The sequence below is a fragment of the Rana temporaria genome, chromosome 10 (genome assembly GCF_905171775.1).
Source record: "Rana temporaria chromosome 10, aRanTem1.1, whole genome shotgun sequence".
Classification (NCBI taxonomy): Eukaryota; Metazoa; Chordata; class Amphibia; order Anura; family Ranidae; genus Rana; species Rana temporaria.
The window spans coordinates 11,580,053-11,603,989 of record NC_053498.1 but is presented as its reverse complement, the minus strand read 5'-3'; the positions used below and the strand labels follow the sequence as shown (position 1 = coordinate 11,603,989).

General features: G+C 43.5%; 1 protein-coding gene across 1 annotated transcript; it reads left to right on the top strand.

The window, feature by feature from the left end:
- Positions 1-4,474: 4,474 nt before the first annotated feature.
- On the top strand, positions 4,475-23,639 carry LOC120916320 (phospholipase A2 inhibitor and Ly6/PLAUR domain-containing protein-like). Its single transcript, XM_040327225.1, has 5 exons — positions 4,475-4,582; positions 15,454-15,573; positions 17,602-17,751; positions 20,171-20,311; positions 22,887-23,639. Exons 1-5 carry the CDS (start codon positions 4,531-4,533, stop codon positions 23,087-23,089), a joined length of 666 nt encoding a protein of 221 aa, XP_040183159.1. The 5' UTR covers positions 4,475-4,530; the 3' UTR covers positions 23,090-23,639.
- Positions 23,640-23,937: the final 298 nt, after the last annotated feature.

Genomic DNA, 23,937 nt, shown 5'->3' with positions numbered 1-23,937 from the left:
AATATGAAAATGGCCGCAATGTACACAGTCCCTTTGGCAGATAGAGTAGTAGTAAGAGAAACCAGTATCATAGACTTGGGTGCTTGAAGCTTTGTAACTATATTTCATCAAAATGATACAATTGTACCAGGAAGTGTGCCTCCCGGTGGCCAATTGGACCCAGAATCAGGGCAGAGACATTGAGCTAATGCATATTAGGATATTCACATATCCCCTTTCTGCGAGCACCACTTCTCCTCCCTTCCCTCTCCGTGGTCACCCTATCTATGGATAGGAAGGGGAAGAAGGAGAAGGGGAGGGAGGAGAGCTGGGCGAGGGTCAAAGAGCACTGGTTGACAGACTCTTGAAACCCACTTCCCAGGGAACATGCCCTGCCTCCGGTCGATCAGGGAGGCATAAATCAATGAGAGACAGTGATGGGTCGACTCTTGCCTATGGCATATGTCAGTGGCGGCTGGTGCTCAAAATTTTTGAGGGGGCGCAAACAAACTGTCCCATCAAACGCAGCCACTGTGCCCATGAAACGAAGCCACTGTGCCATGAAACGCAGCCACTTTACCCATCAAACGCAGCCACTTTACCCATCAAACGCAGCCACTGTGCCCATGAAACGAAGCCACTGTGCCATGAAACGCAGCCACTTTACCCATCAAACGCAGCCACTTTACCCATCAAACGCAGCCACTGTGCCCATTAACCGCAGCCACTGTGCCATCAAACGCAGCCACTTTTCCCATCAAACGCAGTCACTGTGCCATCAAACGCAGCCACTGTGCCCATCAAACGCAGCCACTGTGCCATCAAACGCAGCCACTTTTCCCATCAAACGCAGCCACTGTGCCCATCAATTGCAGCCACTGTGCCATCAAACGCAGACACTTTGCCCATTAAATGCAGCCACTGTGCCTATCAAACGCTCCCACTGTGCCCCAAGTCCTGCCACTGTGCCCCAAGTGTTGCCAGTTGTGCCCCAAATGTTGCCACTGTGCCCCAAATGTTGCCACTGTGTCCCAAGTGCTGCCACTGTGCCCCAAGTTTTGCCACTGTTCCCCAAGTGTTGCCACTGTGCCCCAAGTGTTGCCACTGTGCCCCAAATGTTGCCACTGTGCCCCAAGTGCTGCCACTGTGCCTCAAATGTTGCCACTGTGCCCCCCGCCCTGCCCAGCACTTTAACTTGTCTCGGGTGGGCAGCGGGTGATGGAGGCAGGCGGCGAGCAGTGTCCGGTGTCCTACATTTCTTCTCCGACCGCGATGTCTTCTCCTGCCCGCTCCTCCTCTCGTCCTCTGCTGTGATTGGACACCTGATAGGCGTCCAATCACAGCGCCTGTCGTTTCAGCACAGACTCGGTGCACCTGATTAGCTGAGAGGCGGTTTAATGTTAGGATAGCAAATTCCTTTGCTTTCCTAACATACAGCTGAATGAGAAGCGAACGCACAGCGTTGCGCCCGCTTCTCACATTTTTGGGTGGCTATTAGAGCCTATGGCTCTAATCAGGTGCATCCAAAAAACACCCCCACCGCTGTAATTCAGGTGCCCGGTGCCTGAAAAGGGTCCGGACACCTGAATAGGGGGTGTTAGCATCGACCATAGGTAGATTCATGTAATGCATGAATCTATCTATGGTAATTAGAGCGGTGCAGGAGAGTGGGGGCGGCGCTCATGCACCCTGTATGGATGCACCGCCGCAATAAAAATAAAAAAATAAACCTCTGGGCCCTTTAATAAAAAATAAATAAAAAAAATATATATAAAAAAATAAATAAAAATAAACATTTATAAAAAATAAAAAAAAGGGGGGGTTGCCATCCGGGACCTCTGGGCCCTTTAATAAAAATAAAAAAGGAAACCTCTCTTCCCTTTAATAAAAAATAAATAAAAAAATATATAAAAAAAATAATAAAAATAAACATTTATAAAAAAAAAGAAAAAAGGGGGGGTTGCCATCCGGGACCTCTGGCCCTTTAATAAAAATAAAAAAATAAACCTCTGGGCCCTTTAATAAAAAAAAAATTAAAAAAATATAAAAATAAATAAAAATAAACATTTATAAAAAAAGAAAAGAAAAAGGGGGGTTGCCATCCGGGACCTCTAGGCCCTTTAATAAAAATACAAAAAGAAACCTCTGGGCCCTTTAATAAAAAATAAACAAAAAAAATATATAAAAAAATAAATAAAAATAAACATTTATAAAAAAAAATAAAAAAAAGGGGGTTGCCATCCGGGGCCCTGGGGGCCTCCGGGCCCCTGGGGACCTCTAAAAAATAAAAATAAAATATGAAAAGGTGATTGGCATCTATGGCCCTGGGGACCTCCGGACCCCTAAAAAAAAAAATTGTCCCTTTAATAAATATATATATATATATATATATATATATCTATATATATATATATATATATAAAACACATTTTATAAAAAATAAAAAAAAGGAGGATTGCCATCTAATTGCCACATAATCAACAAATGAAAGTAAAAGTGACAAGCCAATTAAATTAAATTAATGTGCTGCGCTATCTCACCCAAAAAATAAAAACCGCAGAGGTGATCAAATACCATCAAAAGAAAGCTCTATTTGTGGGGGAAAAGGGAAAAAAACATTGTATTTGTGTACAGCGTCGCACGACAGCGCAGTTGTGATTTAAAGTTACGCAGTGCCGTATCGCACTGGCCCGGTCATGAAGGGAGGTAAATCTTCCAGGGGCTGAAGTGGTTAAAAATAAATGAAACGGCACTTTCAGTTTGCGGGGCTCAGATACAGTTTAGTTCTACTTTAAGGATGTTTTCCTAGTTAAATGTATTTATTGAGTTTTCACGAGAAAAAAAAAAAAAGAATATAAACATGGATACATGGGATACATTTCAAGTACTTTGTATTATAACAGTAAATATAGAACTATCTTATCACTGTGTTTGACTTTAAGGATATTTTTAACACAAATTAAAACGTTTGGTAAAATAAAATGTAAGTTTTATACAAATGTACAATTGTCTGTATTGTATTTGTGCATCTAAAACGTCTGTCTTGTTTATGTTTATTTCTTTTTTTTTCTTTGTTTTTTGATATACATTACTACACAATCAGTGTTTGTATTTTATATATATATATATATATATATATATATATATATATATATATATATATATATATATATATATATATATATAATGCATATTCATTTATTTTTTATACTGCTTATGCTTTTTTTTTTTTATACTGCTTATGCAGTTTTATTTCTATATTGCTTATGCAGTTTGTTTGTTTTTTACACTGCTTATGCAGTTTGTTTTTTTATATACTGTTTATGCATTTTTTTTTGTTTTTGTTTTTTATTATGCTTATGCTTTTTTTTCTTTTTTTTTATACTGCTTATGCTTTTTTTTTCTTTTTTATACTGCTTATGCTTTTTTTTGCTTTTTTTTATACTGCTTATGCTTTTTTTTTTGCTTTTTTTTATACTGCTTATGCTTTTTATATATATATATATATATATATATATATATATATATATATATATATATATATATATATATATATATATATATATACTGCTTATACAGTTTTTTTTGTTTGTTTTTTGTTATGCTTATGCTTTTTTTTTCTTTTTTTTTTTTGCAGTTTTATTTCTATATTGCTTATGCAGTTTGTTTGTTTTTTACACTGCTTATGCGGTTTGTTTTTTTATATACTATTTATGCATTTTTTTTGTTTTTGTTTTTTATTATGCTTATGCTTTTTTTTCTTTTTTTTTATACTGCTTATGCTTTTTTTTTCTTTTTTTTATACTGCTTATGCTTTTTTTTTCTTTTTTTTATACTGCTTATGCTTTTATATATATATATATATATATATATATATATATATATATATATATATATATATATATATATATATATATATATATATATATATATATATATATATACTGCTTATGCAGTTTTTTTTGTTTGTTTTTTATTATGCTTATGCTTTTTTTTTCTTTTTTGTTTCTTATACTGCTTATGCTTTTTTTTTTCTTTTTTTTATACTGCTTATGCTTTTTTTTTATATACATATATATATATATACTGCTTATGCATTTTTTTTTATACTGCTTATGCAGTTTTTTTTTTTATTTGTTTTTTATTATGCTTATGCTTTTTTTTGCTTTTTTCTTTTTTATACTGCTTATGCTTTTTTTTTGCTTTTTTTATACTGCTTATGCTCAGGAGTCTTGAGGAACAAGGATCTTGAAAAAAGAAAAATAGTATCAAACGCCACAGGCAGCTCTTAAGGCGTGACCGCACAGGGAGTTTTTGTTTAAAAAAGCAAAACTGGAAAAAAGGTTTGTCTATACATTTGGTCATAGGCAGACACACGATCGTGACGTAAGCAGAATGGAAAAATGACTGTGCAAAGTACACAGAAAGATAGTATGTCAATTATGTTAATGAGGGATCTTGACCCCTCCCCCCACCCCACCCTCAGTGTAGTATATAAGAAGAGGTATTGGAAACAAGCCTGCACTGGCTGAAATCCAATATCCTTCCATCATGACAATGGCTGTAGCAGGTCTGCTGGTTCTCTTTGCTCTCGTACCGTCAGGTAAGGGATCCAAACTTTTTGAAATTTCAATCGGCAAATGTATTCAATTGTTTTTCCCCCCAATGCATTTATTTTTAATTGATTAGATTCTTTTGTATAGTGGTTTGTGGTATAAACCATCACATATGGTGTACTCTTTTTATTTACAATTTTTTTTTTTTTCTTTCAATGTTTCTCAGCTCCATTCCTCAAGGTGCCCCAACAGGTCATGTTTTCAGGCTCTCCATTATTTTTGAACAGGTGATTTGATCAGTTTCGCTGCCTTTAAATCCTGAAAACATGACCTGTTGGGGTGCCTTGAGGAATGGAGTTGAGCAACACTGCTCTATATACGGTATTTATCGCGGCATAACGCGCTCCTGCGTATACCGCGCACCCCTAAAGTTGCCCTCAAACCTCTGGAGAATTTTTTTTTATGTACTTCCAGTTTTGGTGTCTTGCGCAGCGTCAATCGGTGGCCTCGTCCGGCGTCCTTCTTCGGGTGTCCTCTTCATTGGGTCCGGCGTCCTTCTGCGGCTTCGGGTGTCCTCTTCGTCGGGTGCTGCGTCCTCCCCGCTCGTTTCCCGCGCCGAGTTTGAATACTGCGCCGACCTATACAGAGCGCAGTACACTCGTGTATTGTCGGCAACTCTCGCGCTGACATCCTGTACGTTCAGGACGTGAGCGCGGAAGGACCCGAGACTGCCTGACTATACCCGAGTGTACTGCGCTCGATATATGTCGGCGCAGTATTCAAAACTCGGCGCGGGTATCGGCGTATACCGCGCACCCACGATTTTGCCCTGATTTTCAGGGCAAAAAAGTGCGCGGTATACGCCGATAAATACGGTACATGCTGAAAAGCGTCTGTCTTAACGTTTTTTTTTTGTTTTTTTGGTCAAAACCCATGTATTTCAATGGTCCCCTGTTCTAATGGGTGTGACTCAAGTTGCAGTACTTTGTTCTGACTTCAGTGCGACTTGTTTTCACTGGTTGCATGATTTTTGGTGTTGCCTTGTACAGAAAAAATTATAACAAATGAATTGAACATGCTGGCAGGTTAATGGTCTTCTGTCGAAATTGGCCCTAGTACAGTATATGAATGTGAGTTGGTGATCTTAGATTGTAAGCTCCTTGAGAGTGGAGACTGATGTGGATGTACAATATAGATGTAAAGCGTTGCGTAAATTGACAGTGCTATATAAATAATAAAAATCTAGGCCCCTTTCACACTGAGGAGTTTTTCAGGCGGTATAGCGCTAAAAATGGTGCCTGAGAAACTCCTGCCCAGCCTTCTCAATGTGAAAGCCCGAGGGCTGACAGGAGAGAAAAATCTCTGCAGAGGCGCATTGCGGGCGGTATTAACTTTTTTTTTTTTTTTGGCCAATAGCAGGGGTTAATACCACACTGCTAGCGGCCGAATCTCGCGGCAATTGCAACGGTATAGCCCCGCTATTTTCAGCAGCGCTATACCGCCACTGCACCTCTGCTGCCCTGTCCAATCGGCTGATTAATTTTGTGCTGGGGGGGTTGGATTGCTGGTGAAGTGCAATCCTCAGAACTGAGTGGGAGGATGTTGTGTTTGAGCTGAGAAGAGTTCAGGGGTCTCAAACTGGCGGCCCTCCAGCCAGGGTCGTCTTAATGGCATCATGGGCCCCTGGGCAAAGTAATGCTCTGAGGCCCCTACAATGGAGTGTTTAGGTAAACCGATATCAAGTAGGTAGGAGGCAGACAAGCAGAGCTTCCCCTTTTATGTGGTGCTCCGCATTAACTATATAAACAATCATTCTGTACAGCAAACAGTGGAAAAAATACTACATACAGCATATAAAGTAACAAATATGTCCTGTGCATATAATATATCTACTAAATTGATGCCTCCCCATCACTTTGGCCCCTCTGCACCGCTACCAGCTTGCCTCCCCTGTGTATCCATCACTCTCAGTGCCGCCATGGGGCCCCCAATTTGGGGGCAGCGTGAGCTCAAGGACCAGCTGCTTTGGGGAATGTTCAGGGGCCCCCTATGCAGCTGGTTGTGTGAAATTATAATTCCCATGAGGCATTTCAAAGCTGACAGTTACAAGTCTGACCCCCACAGGCATGATGTGTGTGTGTGTGTGTGTGTGTGTGTGTGTGTGTAGAGCCACACCTGAGTTTTGCACTCCAGTTTTAGTAAATCCACCCCACTGACTTTACTTGCTGGTTTGGCAAGGGATTTTTTTTTTTCTCTTTCCAATCGAGCAACGTAACCACTCGCTGACTGTTTCCTCATTTTTAGACAGGAAATGTGTAATGATTCATATTTCATCTGTATGCCTTTAGTCACGCATAAGTTGCAGTTGAAAGTTTGCTTGTTTGTCAGATAAATGTAAAAATGTGTCAAGTGAGTACACCCCTCAGATTTTTGTAAATATTTTATTTTCTATCTTTTCATGTGACAACACTGAAGAAATTACATTTTGCTACAATGTTGTGTAGTGAGTGTACAGCTTGTATAACGGTGTCAATTTGCTGTCCCCTCAAAATAACTCAACACACAGCCATTAATGTCTAAACTGCTGGCAAAAAGTGAGTACACCCCTAAGTGAAAATGTCCAAATTTGGCCCAAAGTGTCAATATTTTGTGGCCACCACTATTTCCCAGCACTGCCTTAACCTTCTTAATCATGGAGGTCACCAGAGCATCACAGGTCACCACTGGAGTCCTCTTCTCCTCCTCCATGATGACATCACAGAGCTGGTGGATGTTATAGACCTTGTGCTCCTCCACCTTCTGTTTGAGGATGTCCCACAGATGATCAATAGGGTTTAGGTCTGGAGACATGCTTGGCCAGTCCATCACCTTTAGCCTAGGTTCACACTGCTGCGAATTCAAAATCGCGGTAAAATGTGCAATTTTACCGCGATTTCGCGGCTCGCAAAAAGTAGTACAGGAACTACTTTTTGAAATCGCAGATGCGGCGTCGCACTGATTAGGACAGTGCCATTGCCGACAATTGCCGCCGATTTGAGATGCGATTTGACATGTCAAATCGCATCTCAAATCGTTCCAAATCGTACCCAGTGTGAACCAGGGCTTACCCTCAGCTTCTTTAGCAAGGCAGTGGTCGTCTTGGAGGTGTGTTTGGGGTCATTATCATGTTGGAATACTGCCCTGCGGCCCAGTCTCTGATGGGAGGGGATCATTCTCTGCTTCAGTATGTCAGTTGGGGATGAGCTTCGTATGTTCGACCGTTTGTCAAATATGAACGCTACGGGCTGTTCGCGCCAAATTTAAGTGGCGCGTCATGGCCCATAATTCACTGCAGCATCGCAATGCGTTGCTGGCTGATTGGCCAAGCATGCACTATGGCGCGCATGCTTGGCCAATCACAGCGCGCATAAAACGGAGAGCCATAATTGGCCAAAGCCAGGGTGGCTTTGGCCAATTATGGCTCAGGGGGTTTAGTACACGCCCCACACTATAAAAGGCCGCCTGCAGGTCAGCCTTGTGTAGTGTGTTGCAGCAGAGGTTAAAGACAGACGGTGTCTTTTTATTTTTTTTTATTTTTTTTCTAGGTAGAGGATATATATGCATCCCAGGTGTTATACATATATTTATACACTGTATAGTTTAGCTAGATCAGTTCTTCCTAATTTACTGGCAGGCAGGTGATTGTGCTAGCTGCAGTATTCTCACATGGTGTATTGCCTGTGTCCTCTGTAGTTTGCACCTAAAGCTAATTTGGTATGTACTGGCCGTGTCCTCTGTAGTTTGCACCTAAAGCTACTTGGTGTGTGTACTGCCTTTGTCATCTGCAGGCCATTAGTATGTCTGGAAGGACAACAAGGAGAGGCAGAGAGTCACGAGGGCAAGCAGGCTCTGCTTCTAGGGGCAACAGTGCTGGTCGTGAACACGGTGCATCCTCTTCAGCACGTGGCCGTTGGACACGCTCATCCTTGTTTTCAGCAGCTGGCCGTGTTGAGCCGCAGCATGCCGAAGACTTGGTAGAGTGGATGACCAAGCCGTCCTCATCCTCTCACCCAGGCTCAGGGTACTTTGTCTGGCAAAGCAGCTACCAAGGCGTCCTCTTCCCTCTGCTCAATGGTATCAGTCACTCCTTCCCTAGCCCAACCATGTCCTCCTGAGGAGTCCCCTGAACTGTTTGACCACAGTGTTGGGTACATGCTGCATGAGGATGCGCAGCGTTTTGAAGGCTCTGATGATGGTACAGCTAGAGGAAGGCAGTAATGTGAGCCCAGAGAGGGGGTGCCCAAGAAGGACAGCAATCTGGCAGTCATGTACCCCCAGCTGCAGTATACTGCCAGGTTTTCTACAGTGATTAGGGAGGGGATGAGGTCACTGACTCTACCTGGGTGCCTGGGAGGAGGAGGCACAGGCACATCTCCAACGAGGCAGGATGCCCTCCAGGGGCCAGCTTAAGGGGCAGCACACCGACTGCATCACAACGCAGACCACCATGCGAGCTCTCGCATGACTGGTTACTAATTGCGGGGAGGACCAGAGACAGCCACCAAGGGACCCCAGAAGACATGGATCGGGGCCACTCTGTGCAAAACGAACTGCACAGTGGAGGAAAGTATGACAAGTCTGTTTAAACGAAAAACATGTTTTTCCTGTACAAACGCTTGAACACTCACTACTTTACATTGTAGCAAAGCATCATTTCTTCAGTGTTGTCACATGAAAAGATAGAATAAAATATTTACAAAAATGTTTCCTTTTTTGTTTCTAGCAATGAGGTGTTTGTTTATTTTCTGCCGCAATATCGCATTCCAAGTGACACTTTTTGGGGACCAGTGACGCTAATGCAGTGATCAGTGCTAAAAGATTTTCACTAGTGATGAGACTGGCTAGGAAGGGGTTAACATCGGGGACAATTAGTCAAATGTGTGCCTGAGTTGTGTTTGCTCAATGCTTTGACTGAGGCTCGGTTCACTGGTGCGATGCAGGAATCCTGCGGGTTCCCGCATCACATCCGACTCGCAAGGCAGTTCACACTGCTTTTTGTGAACCACTGTTTGTCTAAACAAAGTGAATGACACCCAGATCGGTTCACAGATCGCAGTGCAAACTGTCAGTTCGGACATGACTTGAATCCCATGCGATCAGATTCTGCTGAGGACCAGAAAAATCCTGTTTGGTGTGGATGCGAATTCAGCCATACGATCTGTATGACTGAAATTGCATCGCACAGACTTTGCATGTGACTTGCACTGCGAATCGCATACACAATAACACTGCATCAGTGTGAACCCAGCCCAAGGGATGGCAAAGATCTGTGTTCCTGCTTTGCAGAAACAAAGGATCAGCCACCTTCCCCTCTGACAGAACAACAATCTGCCTTGTTTACATAGGCAGGTTGTCATTCTCCCTGTGTATTCAGCGGGTGCTGGCGGACATCAAGTCTGTGGTACCCACTGCTGGGCTCCCGCTGTGTATAATGGCTGCTCGCAGGCGGCCTGCCCCAGATTTGTAAGTGTCAGCTTACGTGATCTGGTGCAGAGCGGCCGCAGTAAATGTACGGTGGGCTGTCTGCAACTGGTTAATTTCAGTGCTGGCTGGGATGCCCAAAAGCTTTGCTGGCAATAAGGGTTTTTCAGGGATTAAATGTGAACTTCAGCGGGGGTTCTCGCAACTGGCTATGAATGGGTGGCCCCATTGAAAGCAAAGGGAGGCTACCGCCTCTCACTAATCATGCCTACTTGCATGTAATATTTTCCTGCTTTCATCACGTGCAATTTGCCCTGGGCACAGACTGCCCACATCCATGCCCTGGGCACAGGGTGCATCCACGGTTCTAAATTCACCCTTGGTCTCCTGTACACGGCTAAACAAATTTTTTAATGCACATCCTGCAAAGGGAATTGGCAACAATAATGATCCCGATTGTTTCCTCCTGTAGAGGTGATGCCAGCTTACTTAATTGGAAATGTCATTGGCAAGTATTGTAGTCAGGGCAGCCATCAAATTGTGGGGCCCCTTACAGCTTTAGGCCTGGGGGGGGGGGGCCCTGAGCCTGACCACCAGCATTCCCCAGGGCCCGGCCGCTAGCCATCCCACCAAGTCCTTCTGGGCCTCAGCCCCCCTTCACAAATTTATAGCTATACAAATTCACACCCCTCACTTGTAAGGTGGTCCTAGTCTTAGCTCTTGTTTCCACATGTGGCTGAGACAGATGGGAGCTGCAGTCCAGGATACAGTAAAACCTTGGATTGCAAGCATAATTTGATTCGGGAACCATGCTTGTAATCCTAAAGCACTTGTATATCAAAGCAAATTTTCCCATAAGAAATGATGCAAACTCAGATGATTCGTTCCACAACCATTTATTCACAAATCCTTCCGTTTAGAGTCCATATAAAAAGATTATAGCGATGTGATGGGTTGTGTTACCATAAAATGTCCATCCACCAATGGAAGCCTCCACAAGGGGATCTGAGCGTAGCAATATGGTTATGTTTAGCAACTCGCATGGTTGAGTAAAAGGCACATCCAGGGTAAAGCTGTCCACATGGACCATCCCCTGGACCACCGGCTCTTACCACTGTCAGTCCAATTGTGACCAGGAAAACTACCCTGCAGTAGAGCGATCAAAAGGGAGACTTGAATCGCTCGTGGAGCATGGAAGGGGTGATGTGGAGGACTGTCTGTGGACAGCCTTACCCCAGATGCCTGCATACTTGGATGTGCCTATTTTAATCAACCATGTGAGTTATTAAATGTAACCATATTGATACATTTGGAGGTGGGGGTTTTTTTTTTTTTTTTTTTTTTTTTTTTTTTTCATACTCAGTTTTAACATGACGCTACTCTTGTATCAAGACATTGCTTGTATATCAAGGCAAAATTGATAAAGTTTGCTTGTCTTGCAAAACGCTCTCAAACTAAGGTTTTACTATAAAGTACAGGAAGCTCACATGAGGGGTGCACATGCAGGAATGGCCAGAGGTGGCAGCAAAGAGCCTGATGTGGGCTCAATGACAGAGCAGCAGCTGCCGACACGCATACAGAAGCATTCAGAGCTTCTCTGCACTTGCCGCTGCCTTCTTGCATCCCTGCAGACAGCTGGGCCCCTTACTGGACCCTTTAGTGTATGGGCTGTACCTCCCCGATGACACGGCCCTGACTGTAGTCCTTAAAGTGGTTGTAAAGGCTGAATGTTTTTAACCTTCATGCATTGGCTAAGATGGCAACAGGAGCCGATGGCTCCTGCTGCTGTCAATCATAGCCAGTGGATGGAGGGGGCACTGAATGAAGACAGAGCCTCTTGGGTGCCCTATTGCAAGCGGCTTGCTCTGTGGGCACTTGGCAGGACGGAGGGGCCAGGGAGGCTGGTGGGGGACTCAAGAAGAGGATCTGGGCTGTTCTGTGCAAAACCTCTATACAGCAGAGTGAAGTATAACCTGATAAAGTATCCCTTTTAATACAGCACTGGATTTGTTATCTTCACATGGACAGATTTTTCCAGGTTTAAATTGCCTTACTGGATTCCCTAATGGGCCCCCTTCCACCCCACTGCTATGGCCATTGGTAGCTGCTCCAAGACCCATCTGAACTGGTGGAGAAGCCACCACTATTTTATTCCTATGGCCAACTTCTATGGTCCTGGTTTTTCTTTTGGAATATACACTATATTACTAAAAGTATTGGGACGCCTGCCTTTACAAGCATGTGGACTTTAATGGCATCCCAGTCTTAGTCCATAGGGTTCAATATTGAATCAGCCCTGCCCTTCGCAGCTATAACAGCTTTAACTCTTCTGGGAAGGCTGTCCACAAGGTTCAGGAGTGTCTATGGGAATGTTTGATCTTCCAGAAGAACATTTGTGAGGTCAGGCACTGATGGATGAGAAGGCCTGGTTCAGTCTCTGCGCTAATTCATCCAAAAGTTCTGTCAGGTTGAGGCCAAACATCCCATAGACACACTCCTAAACCTTGTGGACGGCCTTCCCAGAAGAGTTGAAGCTGTTATAGCTGCAAAGGGCGGGGCCAACTCAATATTGAACCCAACAGACTAAGACTGGTATGCCATTAAAGTTTGTGTGCGTAAAAGGCAGGTGTCCCAATACTTTCGGTAATCTAGTGTATCTATGTCAATTGGTACACCACTGGTTAACAAAAAAAGTGCGACATGTCTTAAATCTAGCTAACTTCATGGTTAATTTGCTTCTGCCGGTTCAACAAACTTAACAGGTTAAACAAACCCTCTTAAGCCTTGTACGCGCGATTGCATTTTCCGCAGACAAAGCATCGGCATTTTGCCCGCAGGGCGTGTGCCTGGTTTTTGTCTTGCACACAATTGTGGGCCAACAAACACGTGTAGTGATGTACTATGTGGTTTTTCAGCTCTTTTGGGCACCTTCTGCTAATGTTTGAGCATTGCTTCTGAGCATGCGTGTTTGTACTATGGACTTGTGTACACGCGCACAATTCAATTGTCCTTGGAAAATTTTAAAGCCTGCCATCCAACATTTTTTTTGTCCACGAAAAATCTGACAATTGTCCGATGGAGCATGCAAACGGTCAGATTTTCGGCCAACAGTCTCAACACACAATTCCCGTCAGAAAATCTGATCCTGTGTACAAGGCTTTAGAAATGTCTTCTAAATCCTCTGACTTGTTATAAATGGAAATACTGTAATGCGCAACCTGGGGATTGCAAAAAAGATAAGTGATTGAGACACACACAAACCTTGCAACTTGAATAAGACGGATTGAGTGATGCATGTCTTAATACACAACTCGGCAACCTGGATGTAATAACTTCAATAAACTTTTTGGTGTCAATATAAAGTCCATATAATAGCTGCAAAGAGTCGGTTAAAGACACAGGAGCAGGGGTACAAATCTTCGTCTTATGCTTCCGTCAGATAAACCGGTACATAGATTGGCTGCTTACCGGGTCAGCTGGATCTCTATTATGGAGATCAGATGGGCTCGGCATATGGGGTTAATCTACGACAGGAATCGTGCACTCACTCCGGTCCTTCACCTCTCCAAGGGATGCAAACGATCTCGGGATCAGCTGGATCTCTCTCCAAGGGATACAAATGATCTTGGGATCAGCTGGATCTCTCTCCAAGGATACAAACACACTCCTCCCGGGATTGTAACAGGTAAAGCCATTCATAAGGTATATTGGGAGTAAGGGGGGAAAAAAGGGCTTCATGGTGCAGAAAGTTCATAAAAAAAACAAAACACCCTTTATTGAGTTTTGGGTTACTGACATCCAAAGAAAAAAGTTTGTCCCAGTGGACGCCACATATGGAGAAACGCAGCGTCGGGTGGAGCTAAGGACACTGACGTCACCACACTCCAGCTAACTTTTTTTTTTTTTTGGATGTCAGTAACCCGTAGGTGTAATGCCTGTAACCCCCCTGGGGGGGGGGGAATCGGGGGTCACCATCCATCTGGATATCAGATGGCAGTGGGTGTCAGTGGACATCCGCCACTCTGAGATGAATGGGATGTCCAACACTGACAGGTGGACCTGAAGGGACCCAAGGAAGTCCTATGTATGTGGTAGCCTCCGGGAGAAGTTGCAGCACAAAGGTGGATAGGATCACAAAAAAATTGAGCCAATAGAAACCAGTACAGTTATGTATCCAAATCATTGTAACGAGCATAGTAAAATTATTCGCATGTCCGTTAAGACGTGCCCAACACTGGGGCAGCATCATGGCTATGTGGTTGGCACTTCCACCTAGCAGCACTGTGGTTGTCAGTTCAAATCCCAACCATGGCACTACCTAGAGTTTGCATGGTCTCCCTGTGCCTGCATGGGTTCACTCCCACACTTCATAGACCTGCTGGAAGGTGAATTGGCCCAGGAGTGACGTCATCGAGGCTCCGCCATTCAAGCGGTCGGCGCCCGCAAAAGTTGAAGGATGGCCAGGTGAAGATGGAAGCCCTGACAGCGGTGAAATACCGCTGGAAGGCTTAATTTTTTTCCAGGTAAATCTTTCATAATGTACTAGTATGCAATGCATACTAGCACATTATGACATTTCTGTGTATGTATAGTGTAGGTTTTATGTATATGGTGTAGCTTTTTACGTGTATGGTGTGGGTTTTATTATACATGTGTTTGTATATGGTGTGTTTTTTTTTGGTGGTATTTGAGATAATATATATATATATATATATATATATATATATATATATATATATATATATATATATATATATATATATATATATATATATATATATATATATATATATATATATATATATATATATATATATATATATAAAAACTAGTGTATGTGATCCAATACCACCAAAAGAGCATTGTGTGAAGAAAACGATAAATATTTTGTTTGCATCAGCGTTGCATGACCACACAACAAAATATTTATAATTTTCTTCACACAAATGGTGCTCTTTTGGTGTTGTTGGATCAGGTGTTTTTATATATATATATATATATATATATATATATATATATATATATATATATATATATATATATATATATATATATATATATATATATATATATATATATATATATATATAATTTTATTTACAAAAATTAAAGTATAGATGTGTATCAAAAAAAAATAGCTGTGATAAAATGCCACCAAAAGAGCTCTATTTGTGTGAATAGAATGATAAATTGTTTGCATGACCACACAATTGCCAGTAAATGGCCTGGTCATGAAGGGGGGGTAAAATCCTCCACAGCTGAAGGAGATGGTGGCCTTGGGGCTCCAAGTACAGGAATTCAGGTTTCCCAGAAGTTTTCTGAGTTGCCAAAATGTTCAATGGGTGTTTTCTAGCAGTTATTTTAAATGTGCAATTTAATGGTAATGAGACATTGTAGATGTATTGGTTTAAAAAATACACTTGTGTTAATTTTTTTTTTCTTCTTTTTTTTTTTTTAGGGTATTCACTCACCTGCACTAAATGTATTGTTTTTAGTAATGCTAACTGCTCAGGAAGCACGGAGACCTGCCTGTCGGGGGCATACAGTTGCGCTACCTCAATATCTGTGAATACACCAAGTATGTGAACTCTATTATCTTTAACAGAATAATTGTGTGTGTGTGTGTTTTTGCATCAAAAATGAGCTATTAGCCAGGCCTCAAGGGTTACTCGCCAGCAGTTGTCCGCCCCTAAACACGCCCTCTTAAAATGACACTCAAATGTATTATGCAGAATTAAGTTGTTAAAATGAATATTGACTGTATCCGTGTCCACCATGCAGCTGTGTGTCCACCATGCAGCCGTGTGTCCACCATGCAGCCGTGTGTCCACCATGCAGCCGTGTGTCCACCATGCAGCCGTGTGTCCACCATGCAGCCGTGTGTCCACCATGCAGCCGTGTGTCCACCATGCAGCCGTGTGTCCACCATGCAGCCGTGTGTCCACCATGCAGCCGTGTGTCCACCATGCAGCCGTGTGTCCACCATGGAGCCGTGTGTCCACCATGGAGCCGTGTGTCCACCATGGAGCCGTGTGTCCACCATGGAGCCGTGTGTCCACCATGGAGCCGTGTGTCCACCATGGAGCCGTGTGTCCACCATGCAGCCGTGTGTCCACCATGCAGCCGTGTGTCCACCATGCAGCCGTGTGTCCACCATGCAGCTGTGTGCCCAGTAATGCATTCTTGTGTCCACCATGGAGCATTGTGCCCAGTAATGCATTTTTGTGCCCACCATGGAGCCTTGTGTCCACCATGGAGCCGTGTGCCCAGTAATGCATTGTGTCCACCATGCAGCCGTGTGACCAGTAATGCAGCCTTGTGTCCACCATGGAGCCTTGTGTCCACCATGGAGCCTTGTGTCCACCATGGAGCCTTGTGTCCACCATGGAGCCTTGTGTCCACCATGGAGCCTTGTGTCCACCATTTAGCTGTGTGTCCACCATGGAGCCTTGTGTCCACCTTGCAGCCTACCTGTGCAGGAGAGGAACAGAAGGCCGCCCAGGTGTTCAGAGCGCAGCGGCGGGGACAGTGATAACGGCTTTCATTTCAATAGCAGTGTTTCCGCCGTGCAACGTCATATACAGCCTCTGTCTCTCGGGAGACGGACTCCCATTTGACACAGGCTGACAGCTCGCCCTTCCTCGCCAGACCTCAGAATCCATTTGCAAAATGCAAGCAGGCGAGTGGTTTTTTTTTTTTTTTTGAGGGCAGCAAAAAACAACCCCAGGGGTGGTTAAATGCCGCCAAAAGAAGGCTCTATTTGTGCGAACAAATTCAGGGGTCGCTGTACAGTCGCCAGATCGCATTTTTTTTTGGAAAGCCAACGGCCAGCTTGCAGTGTGTGTAAAACCACCTTTGGCCATACAATGTATGGAGGTAAAAATGGGTTAATGGCATTTCTTCCAGTGTGACTGCCAGCAGCTGGTTTGGCAGCATTTTAGGTAGGGGGTGGATGCAGAGAAGATAGATATATCTATCTCCTCGTACACACGTTCGGATTTTCCGCGGACAAAGTGTAGGACTTTTTGTGCAAAGGGTGTTGGCCGTGAACTTGTATTGCATACAAATTTCTTTTTTTTTTTTTTTTTGCCACCCTTTGGGCAACTTCTGCTAATGTTTTATGTTTAGCATTGCTTCCGAGCATGCAAGTTTGCACTTTGGATTTTTTTCCCGACGGACGTTTGTTGTTGGCAAATCCCGACAACGGCTGACCGATGGCGCATAAAAACGGTTGGATTATTCAACAACATTCTGTCATCGCACAATTCCCATCGGAAAATCCTGTGTGGCTTTACATAACAGTTTGTGTAGAGGGCTAAGGGGAGGGTCAGTAGCTGGGCCAGCAGCACTGAATGGAATTGGTCACTCCCACGTGGGAAGAGGGGTGCTAGGAATAGAATCTAAAGTTTGCCGGCAAGTTCAAAGACACATTGTGCTGAAAGTAAATATATAAAGTTGTTTTTTGTGTTACTGACAATTCTTTTTTTTTTTTTTTTAATGGTCGGTGACAGGGTCTCTTTAAAGTCGATACTAATGTGCATTTTTTTATTTTTTTCTATCATGATGCATGCTGACAGACTAATATTCACAAACTATTTGTATTCAGCTTCAGGCAGCCAGTCTTCAACTGTCACACGAGGATGTGCCCCAAACAACCAATGCAACATCACTGGAAGTCTGACCTACACAGGTGGCAATGTCGCAATTGCAACCGCGTGCTGTGACAGCGACAACTGTACATCCGCCATACCGCCTTGTAAGTACATTCCTAAATTTTCTTTCTCTACCATAGTTGCATAGATGGTAAGGTTGAACAAAGACGCAAGTCTATCTACACCCCATGGAATGCCTGTGTATAGCAGACTTTTGTTTTATTTTATTTTTTTTTCTCAGCATCGTGTGTGATATCTTACATTTATTTTATTTTTCTCTCCACGCTGTATAGCAGAATGACCACCAAAGTGGTTGTGTTATCCTGACTGGCCGTCATGGTCAGCAGGATAAGCCTTGTGTGTGCTTCCGCGGGGGCGGGCAGCCCGCCCGCCCTACAGCATGCATACCTCCCCAACTTTTGGAGATGGGAATGAGGGATACCTATCGGCAAAAGTATGCAGGCATAGGACACACCCCTTGTCACGCCCCCTTAAAGGAGAATTTTACAAAAAACAAGATTGGTTAAACCCACAAGTGCTTTTTTTTTTTTTTTTTTTTCTCCCCCACTACTATTCCTTTATATTGGCTTTTGGAATTTACTAATGCAGCAATTTAGAAATCGGATGAAAGGTTTATCACTGGGAAACACTTTTTGATAGATAAAAAGTGCATTTGAGAGGGATGGTTATGATCGGACCAAAATGAGGGGACAGGCAGGGATGGACTGGCCATTGGGACTACAGGGAGTTTCCCGGTGGGCCGATGGCTCAGTGGGCCGGCTTCAGTGACAGCGGACCGCCGCTCTTCTGTCTCTCCCTGCCCACAGCGCTCACCTTGGGGAAACAAAGAAGCAGACGGAGGAGCAGGGGGAACGACAGAGGAGCATGGGGGAGGGGCCAGACAGCTGACTCAACAGCTATGGCCTGGGAGTTTCTCACTTCTGCCTAATCTTGTCCCATAAGGGGGGGGGGCACCAAACTGATTCTTTGCCCCGGGTGAAATAATGTCTAGCTTTCCCACTGGTACTGCCTATAAGAGTACCAGCCGATCTACTCTAATAAAGTAGAATGGCTAGTGAAGCGGGAGAGGGGGCTTGGGTTGCCGGGGGGGGGGGGGGGTGCAGGAGTTGTCCGGCCACCGTGGGAAAGACCTGTCAAAGTGGGCCAGTCTGGATGAAGTCCAGGGCCAAATTTTTGTCCCAGTCCAGCCCTGGGGACAGGGGGACATTGCTCCAAATCGGGGACAGTTGGGAGCTATGCAGCAGGGCGCTGTGTGGTCAGTCTGATCTCTATGAAGAGCCCATGATGTAGGCTTTTTACCACGTGATCAGCTGTGTCCAGTCTCGGCATAACCAGGAAGTGTCTGTCGGCTTTTGCTTATTCACGCTGACGAGGTGCCGATCGGCTGCTCTCCTGATGGGGGGGGGGGGGGGTCTCTGCGCTAATCAGCGCATTGGCATCCTCAATGGACCTGCACTGATGATCAATCGGTGCCCGTCGAAGGAGAAATCTTGCTCATTAAGGGCCCTTTCTCACACACACGGACAAACGGTCCGTTTATTACAAGTCCGTTTACGGACTTGTAATGTATCCCTATGGGATTGCAGACGTTAGCAGATGATGCATCCGCTAACGTCCGACCATCCGCGTCCGCAAAATTCCGCTTTTGCGGACGGAAGAAAACCCTATTTTTCTTCCGTCCGGCGGAACGGATGAATACGGACACACGGTCCGTGTTCATCCGATTCCCCATAGGGGAGAGCGGAGGAGAGACAGGGCGGTCTCTGCACTGTGTGCGGGGACCGCCCTGTCCGCCGACAGCTCAGCCATTTGGCCTTTTGGTAAATAAACCCCAAGATTTCATGCAGGATTTTTCAGAATTTACAGAAAATTCTGTTGGCATAAGAGAATACCAATGACGCCACATCGAAGGACCAGTAAGCTGCAATATTTGTAACGTTTGCATGCAGTGCTGAAACAAGGTCATTTACAGACAAGGGCAAACATAACCTGCCCCCCCCCCCAATGTATGAGCATTTCATGTCTGCAAATACCCCCCCCTCCTCCTCCCAGTACAAATCTGCCCCCTGTTGCAATCCCCTTCCCAGCACAAATCCCTGCTTCCCAAACCTCCCCTTCTGGCAAAAATCTTCTTCTATCCCCCATATTTCCCCTCATGGCACTTGTCCTCCTCCCCACCCTCCTAGCATACAGCAAATGCTTTCCCCCTTGACTTCTCCCTCCCAATACAAATCTCCTGGCAGCAACCCCCCCAGCTCGCATGATGCCACAGTGCCCGGGCCAGCTGTCCCTTCTGCCCACCCTTTGTCCCGGCCCTGTTGGCATATGTAGGTTTAGCTATAATTCATGGATGCCTCAGGTAACAGACTATTTTAGTGGATTTGTAGTCAAATGTGAAACCACAAATAAAACTATTGTGTATTCTGACTTCTGTGACAAGTCCAAATTGTGACCATTTCAAATTTTTATAACTTTTTTTTTTTTTTTTTTTTTGTTTTGCAGTGCCAGCAGCTAATAGTACCTCAAACAGTCTGAGCTGTAGTACATGTGCCTCGGGTTCAAGTGATTATTGTAGCTCCTCAAACACCCTGTCGTGTACAGGCCTCGCGACACAATGCGGGCGAATGTCTACAACTGTTACAGGTACATTCTATGTTTTGTGACGAGCAGAATCATGCCTTGGGCTTCCAGGGGAATAATTTGTTTATTGACATTGATGGGAATCTGTCTTCTGGGCACATACAATGTACCCCTTACCAATTCACATGGGGGGGCTGGATCCGGGGGTCCCTTTTTGTTAAAGGGGCTTCCAGATTCCGATAAGCACCCCGCTCACAGACCCCCCCCCCACAACAACCGGACAAGGGTTGTGGGGGTGAGGCCCTTGTCCCCATCAACATGGAGACGAGGTGCTTTGGGGGCAACTCCAAAGCACCCTTGCCATGTTGAGGGCTTGTGGCCTGGTGTGGTTCAGTGGGGGAAACACTCTCTCGTCCCCCTTTTCCTGCCAGGTTGGATGCTCTGATAGTGGTCTGGAATTTGGGGGGACATTTTCTTACATTTGGCACAGGATTCACCTTAATATCCATACCAGGCCTGGTATGGATTTTTTTGGGGGGGGCACTACATATATGGCAAGATAAGCAGGGTTCTTGTACTTTTTTTAATCTCTAAAAAATTTATACCAGAGCGATCGGGACACAGGAGATGAACGAGGAGAGGAGTGTAAACACACCTTCCCCGTTCTTCTCTGTGGCAATATCAGTGATTGTCTGTTCCCTGTTATAGGGAATGGCGATCACTGACGTCGCATGTCCAGCCCTGTGAAAATTACGATGGTCCCAAAAATGTGTCAAAAGTGTCCGCCATAATGTCGCAGTCACACAAAAAATCGCTGATCACCACCATTGGTAAAAAAAAAAAAAAAAAATTATAAATATACCATAAAACTATGCCCTATTTTGCACAAACCAATCAATTTTTTTTTTTTTTTTTTTTTTTTTTACACCAAAAATATGTAGAATACGTATCGGCCTAAACTGAGGGAAAATTTATTTTTATTTTTGGGGGATATTTATTATAGCAAAGTAAAAAAATTCGCTTTTTTCAAAATTGTCGCTCTATTTATAGCGCAAAAAATAAAAACCGCAGAGGTGATCAAATACCACCAAAAAGCTTATTTTTTTTGTGGGGGGGGGGGGGGGGGGAGAGACGCTTTTTTTGTTTGTTGGCCACGTCGCATGACTGTGCAATAGGCACGCAGTGCCGAATCGCAAAAAAAGGTCCTTAACCTGCATATTGGTCTGGGTCTTAACCAGTTAAGCATTTAATAAAGTCCCAAAAACTTTTTTCATTGTTGAGGGACCCAGGTCCCCAAAAAAATATATATATATATATATATATAAAAAAATTTTTTCAATAACTTGCATATAAGCCTTTAAAATGAGCACTTGGTTTTTTCATGTTGGTGTCCCATAGACTTTAACTACTTGCCGACCAGCCGCCGCAGTTCTACGGCGGCAGGTCGGCTCCCCTGCGCAAGAGCCCGTGGCCACTAGGGGCGCGTGCCCTGACTCCTGTGCCCGGCAGGCACGATCGTCGCCGGGCACCCGCGATTGCTCGTTGCAGAGCGAGGACCGGGAGCGGTAAACACACAGCTCCGCTTCCTGTCAGGGGAGAAATGCCTGACCGTCTGTTCATACAACGTATGAACAGCGATCAGTCAATTCCCCTACTGAGGCCCCCCCCTAAAGTTAGAACACACCCAGGGGACATACTTAACCCTTAGTAGACATGTGCATTCGTTTTCGTTGGAATGCATTTTCGTCCGAAAATCGTGTTTTTTCGTTATCGTTTTAACAAACGATAACTAAAGTGCAAGAAACGAAAACCAAAAGATCCGACATAAAAAATGCTTTTTCGTTTTCGTTGCGGTAAAAATTCGATATAGAGAGATTCGACATTGGGAAAAGATTCGACATTGGGAAAAGATTCGACATTATAGAAATAATAGATTCGACTTTATGAGAAATAATAGATTCGACATTATTACTAGTCATACAACATTAGAATTCCTGTAGGTGGAATATTCGAACGGAGATGGGACGATTCGGCGTAAAGATTCGACGTTCCGGCGAATATTCTTTTGACCATTCGACAAACCAAGTATTATTGGATTTTCGGACGAAAGCTATTCCCCCCCCCCAACAAAAAACAAAATAAATCAAAACTCTTTTCGGGAGTAACTAAATAAATTTTCCAAACAAACGAAAAAAACGAAACGAAATATTCCAGTCTGCACATGTCTAACCCCTAGTGTTAACCCCTTCCCTGCCGGTGGCATTTTTATAGTAATCCAATGCATTTTTATAGCACTGATCGCTATAAAAATGCCAATGGTCCCAAAAATTTGTCAAGTGTCCGCCATAATGTCGCAGTACCAAAAAAAAAACGCTGATCGCTGCCATCACTAGTAAAAAAATGTTTTTAAAAAAAATGCCATAACTACCCCCTATTTTGTAAACGCTATAACTTTTGCGCAAAGAAATAAAACGTTTGTTTCGACTTATTTTTCGTAAAAAAAAATGGGGGGGGGGGGGGGTGAGTCAAACATCTAATTATACATGTGAGTAATTTTTTTATATAGGTGGCATCTTTTTGTTTTGGCGTTTATTGCCTTGCAAGCTTTTTAAATTGTTTCACGTTTTTAACCCCACAGGATCTGTGTCGTCGATATCCACCGTCCGCGGCTGTGCCACGCCAAGTGTCTGTAACTTGCTCGGAAACCAGAATGTGGTATATGCAGACACAAATGTAAACACAGTCGTGACAACCTACTGCAGCAATGGAAGCTTCAACCTCCGCGGATCATTTTATCTGCCCGCCTTCTTGGCTTTCCTCTTATTTAAATTCTTGTTTTAAAGACATTCTTGTCTGCACATACATATGGTAAAGGTAAAATTTATTTTTCAATAAAAAAAAACAATTTCTTAAAATACGGTATAACCCTTCCCTTTGGAGTGGAACTTTTTGGCATGAATTTAAGTCCAGCTAGATCACTTCATGCTGGTCTTTTTTTTTTTTTTTTTTATCGTTGTGTAAAACCATAAGTGCCTCTACGGATTAAAATCGAGCAACTCGCCCTTCTCTGCACATGCTCAGTTGCCCTTTATTTTTTTTATCAGCACTGTGCCTTAACTTTAGAGGCTGGTCTGCTGACGGCCTAAAGATTTGCTGCTGCTCAGGGGCTCTGGGCTTCAACAAATTGCAGCCTCCGGCAAGAAGAAACGGGAGCAATGCTGGAGGCAATAGACAGCATACATTAATGTTTGTAGCATAATTATTAATGTATGTTCCTTGCTAAAGAACATGATGCAAAAAATAACTTTGTTATGGAGAAAGTTCTGCTTTAAAGTCTAATTCAAAATGTTGGCTGTATATGTGTTTTGAAAATTCAATAAAAATAATTTTACAAATAAAAAAAAATGTTGGCAAAATCCACAATGAGGACACAAAATAAAAATGACGACTAAAGATTTTAATGGTAGAATAATCAACTATTCATGGAGAGAAAATTTACATTGCCAGATACCAAAAACTATCCAAAACGTGCTAAAAAATCAATAGGTTCCAAGACTTTAAAGGCTCTGTACCAGAGGTGAAAATAACAATTGGGAAGTGAAAAATACAATTTTTTTTTTTTTTTTATTATTATTAATCACAATACCTATTTAAAATGACCAATTGGAGTAAATGTGTGTCCATGATTT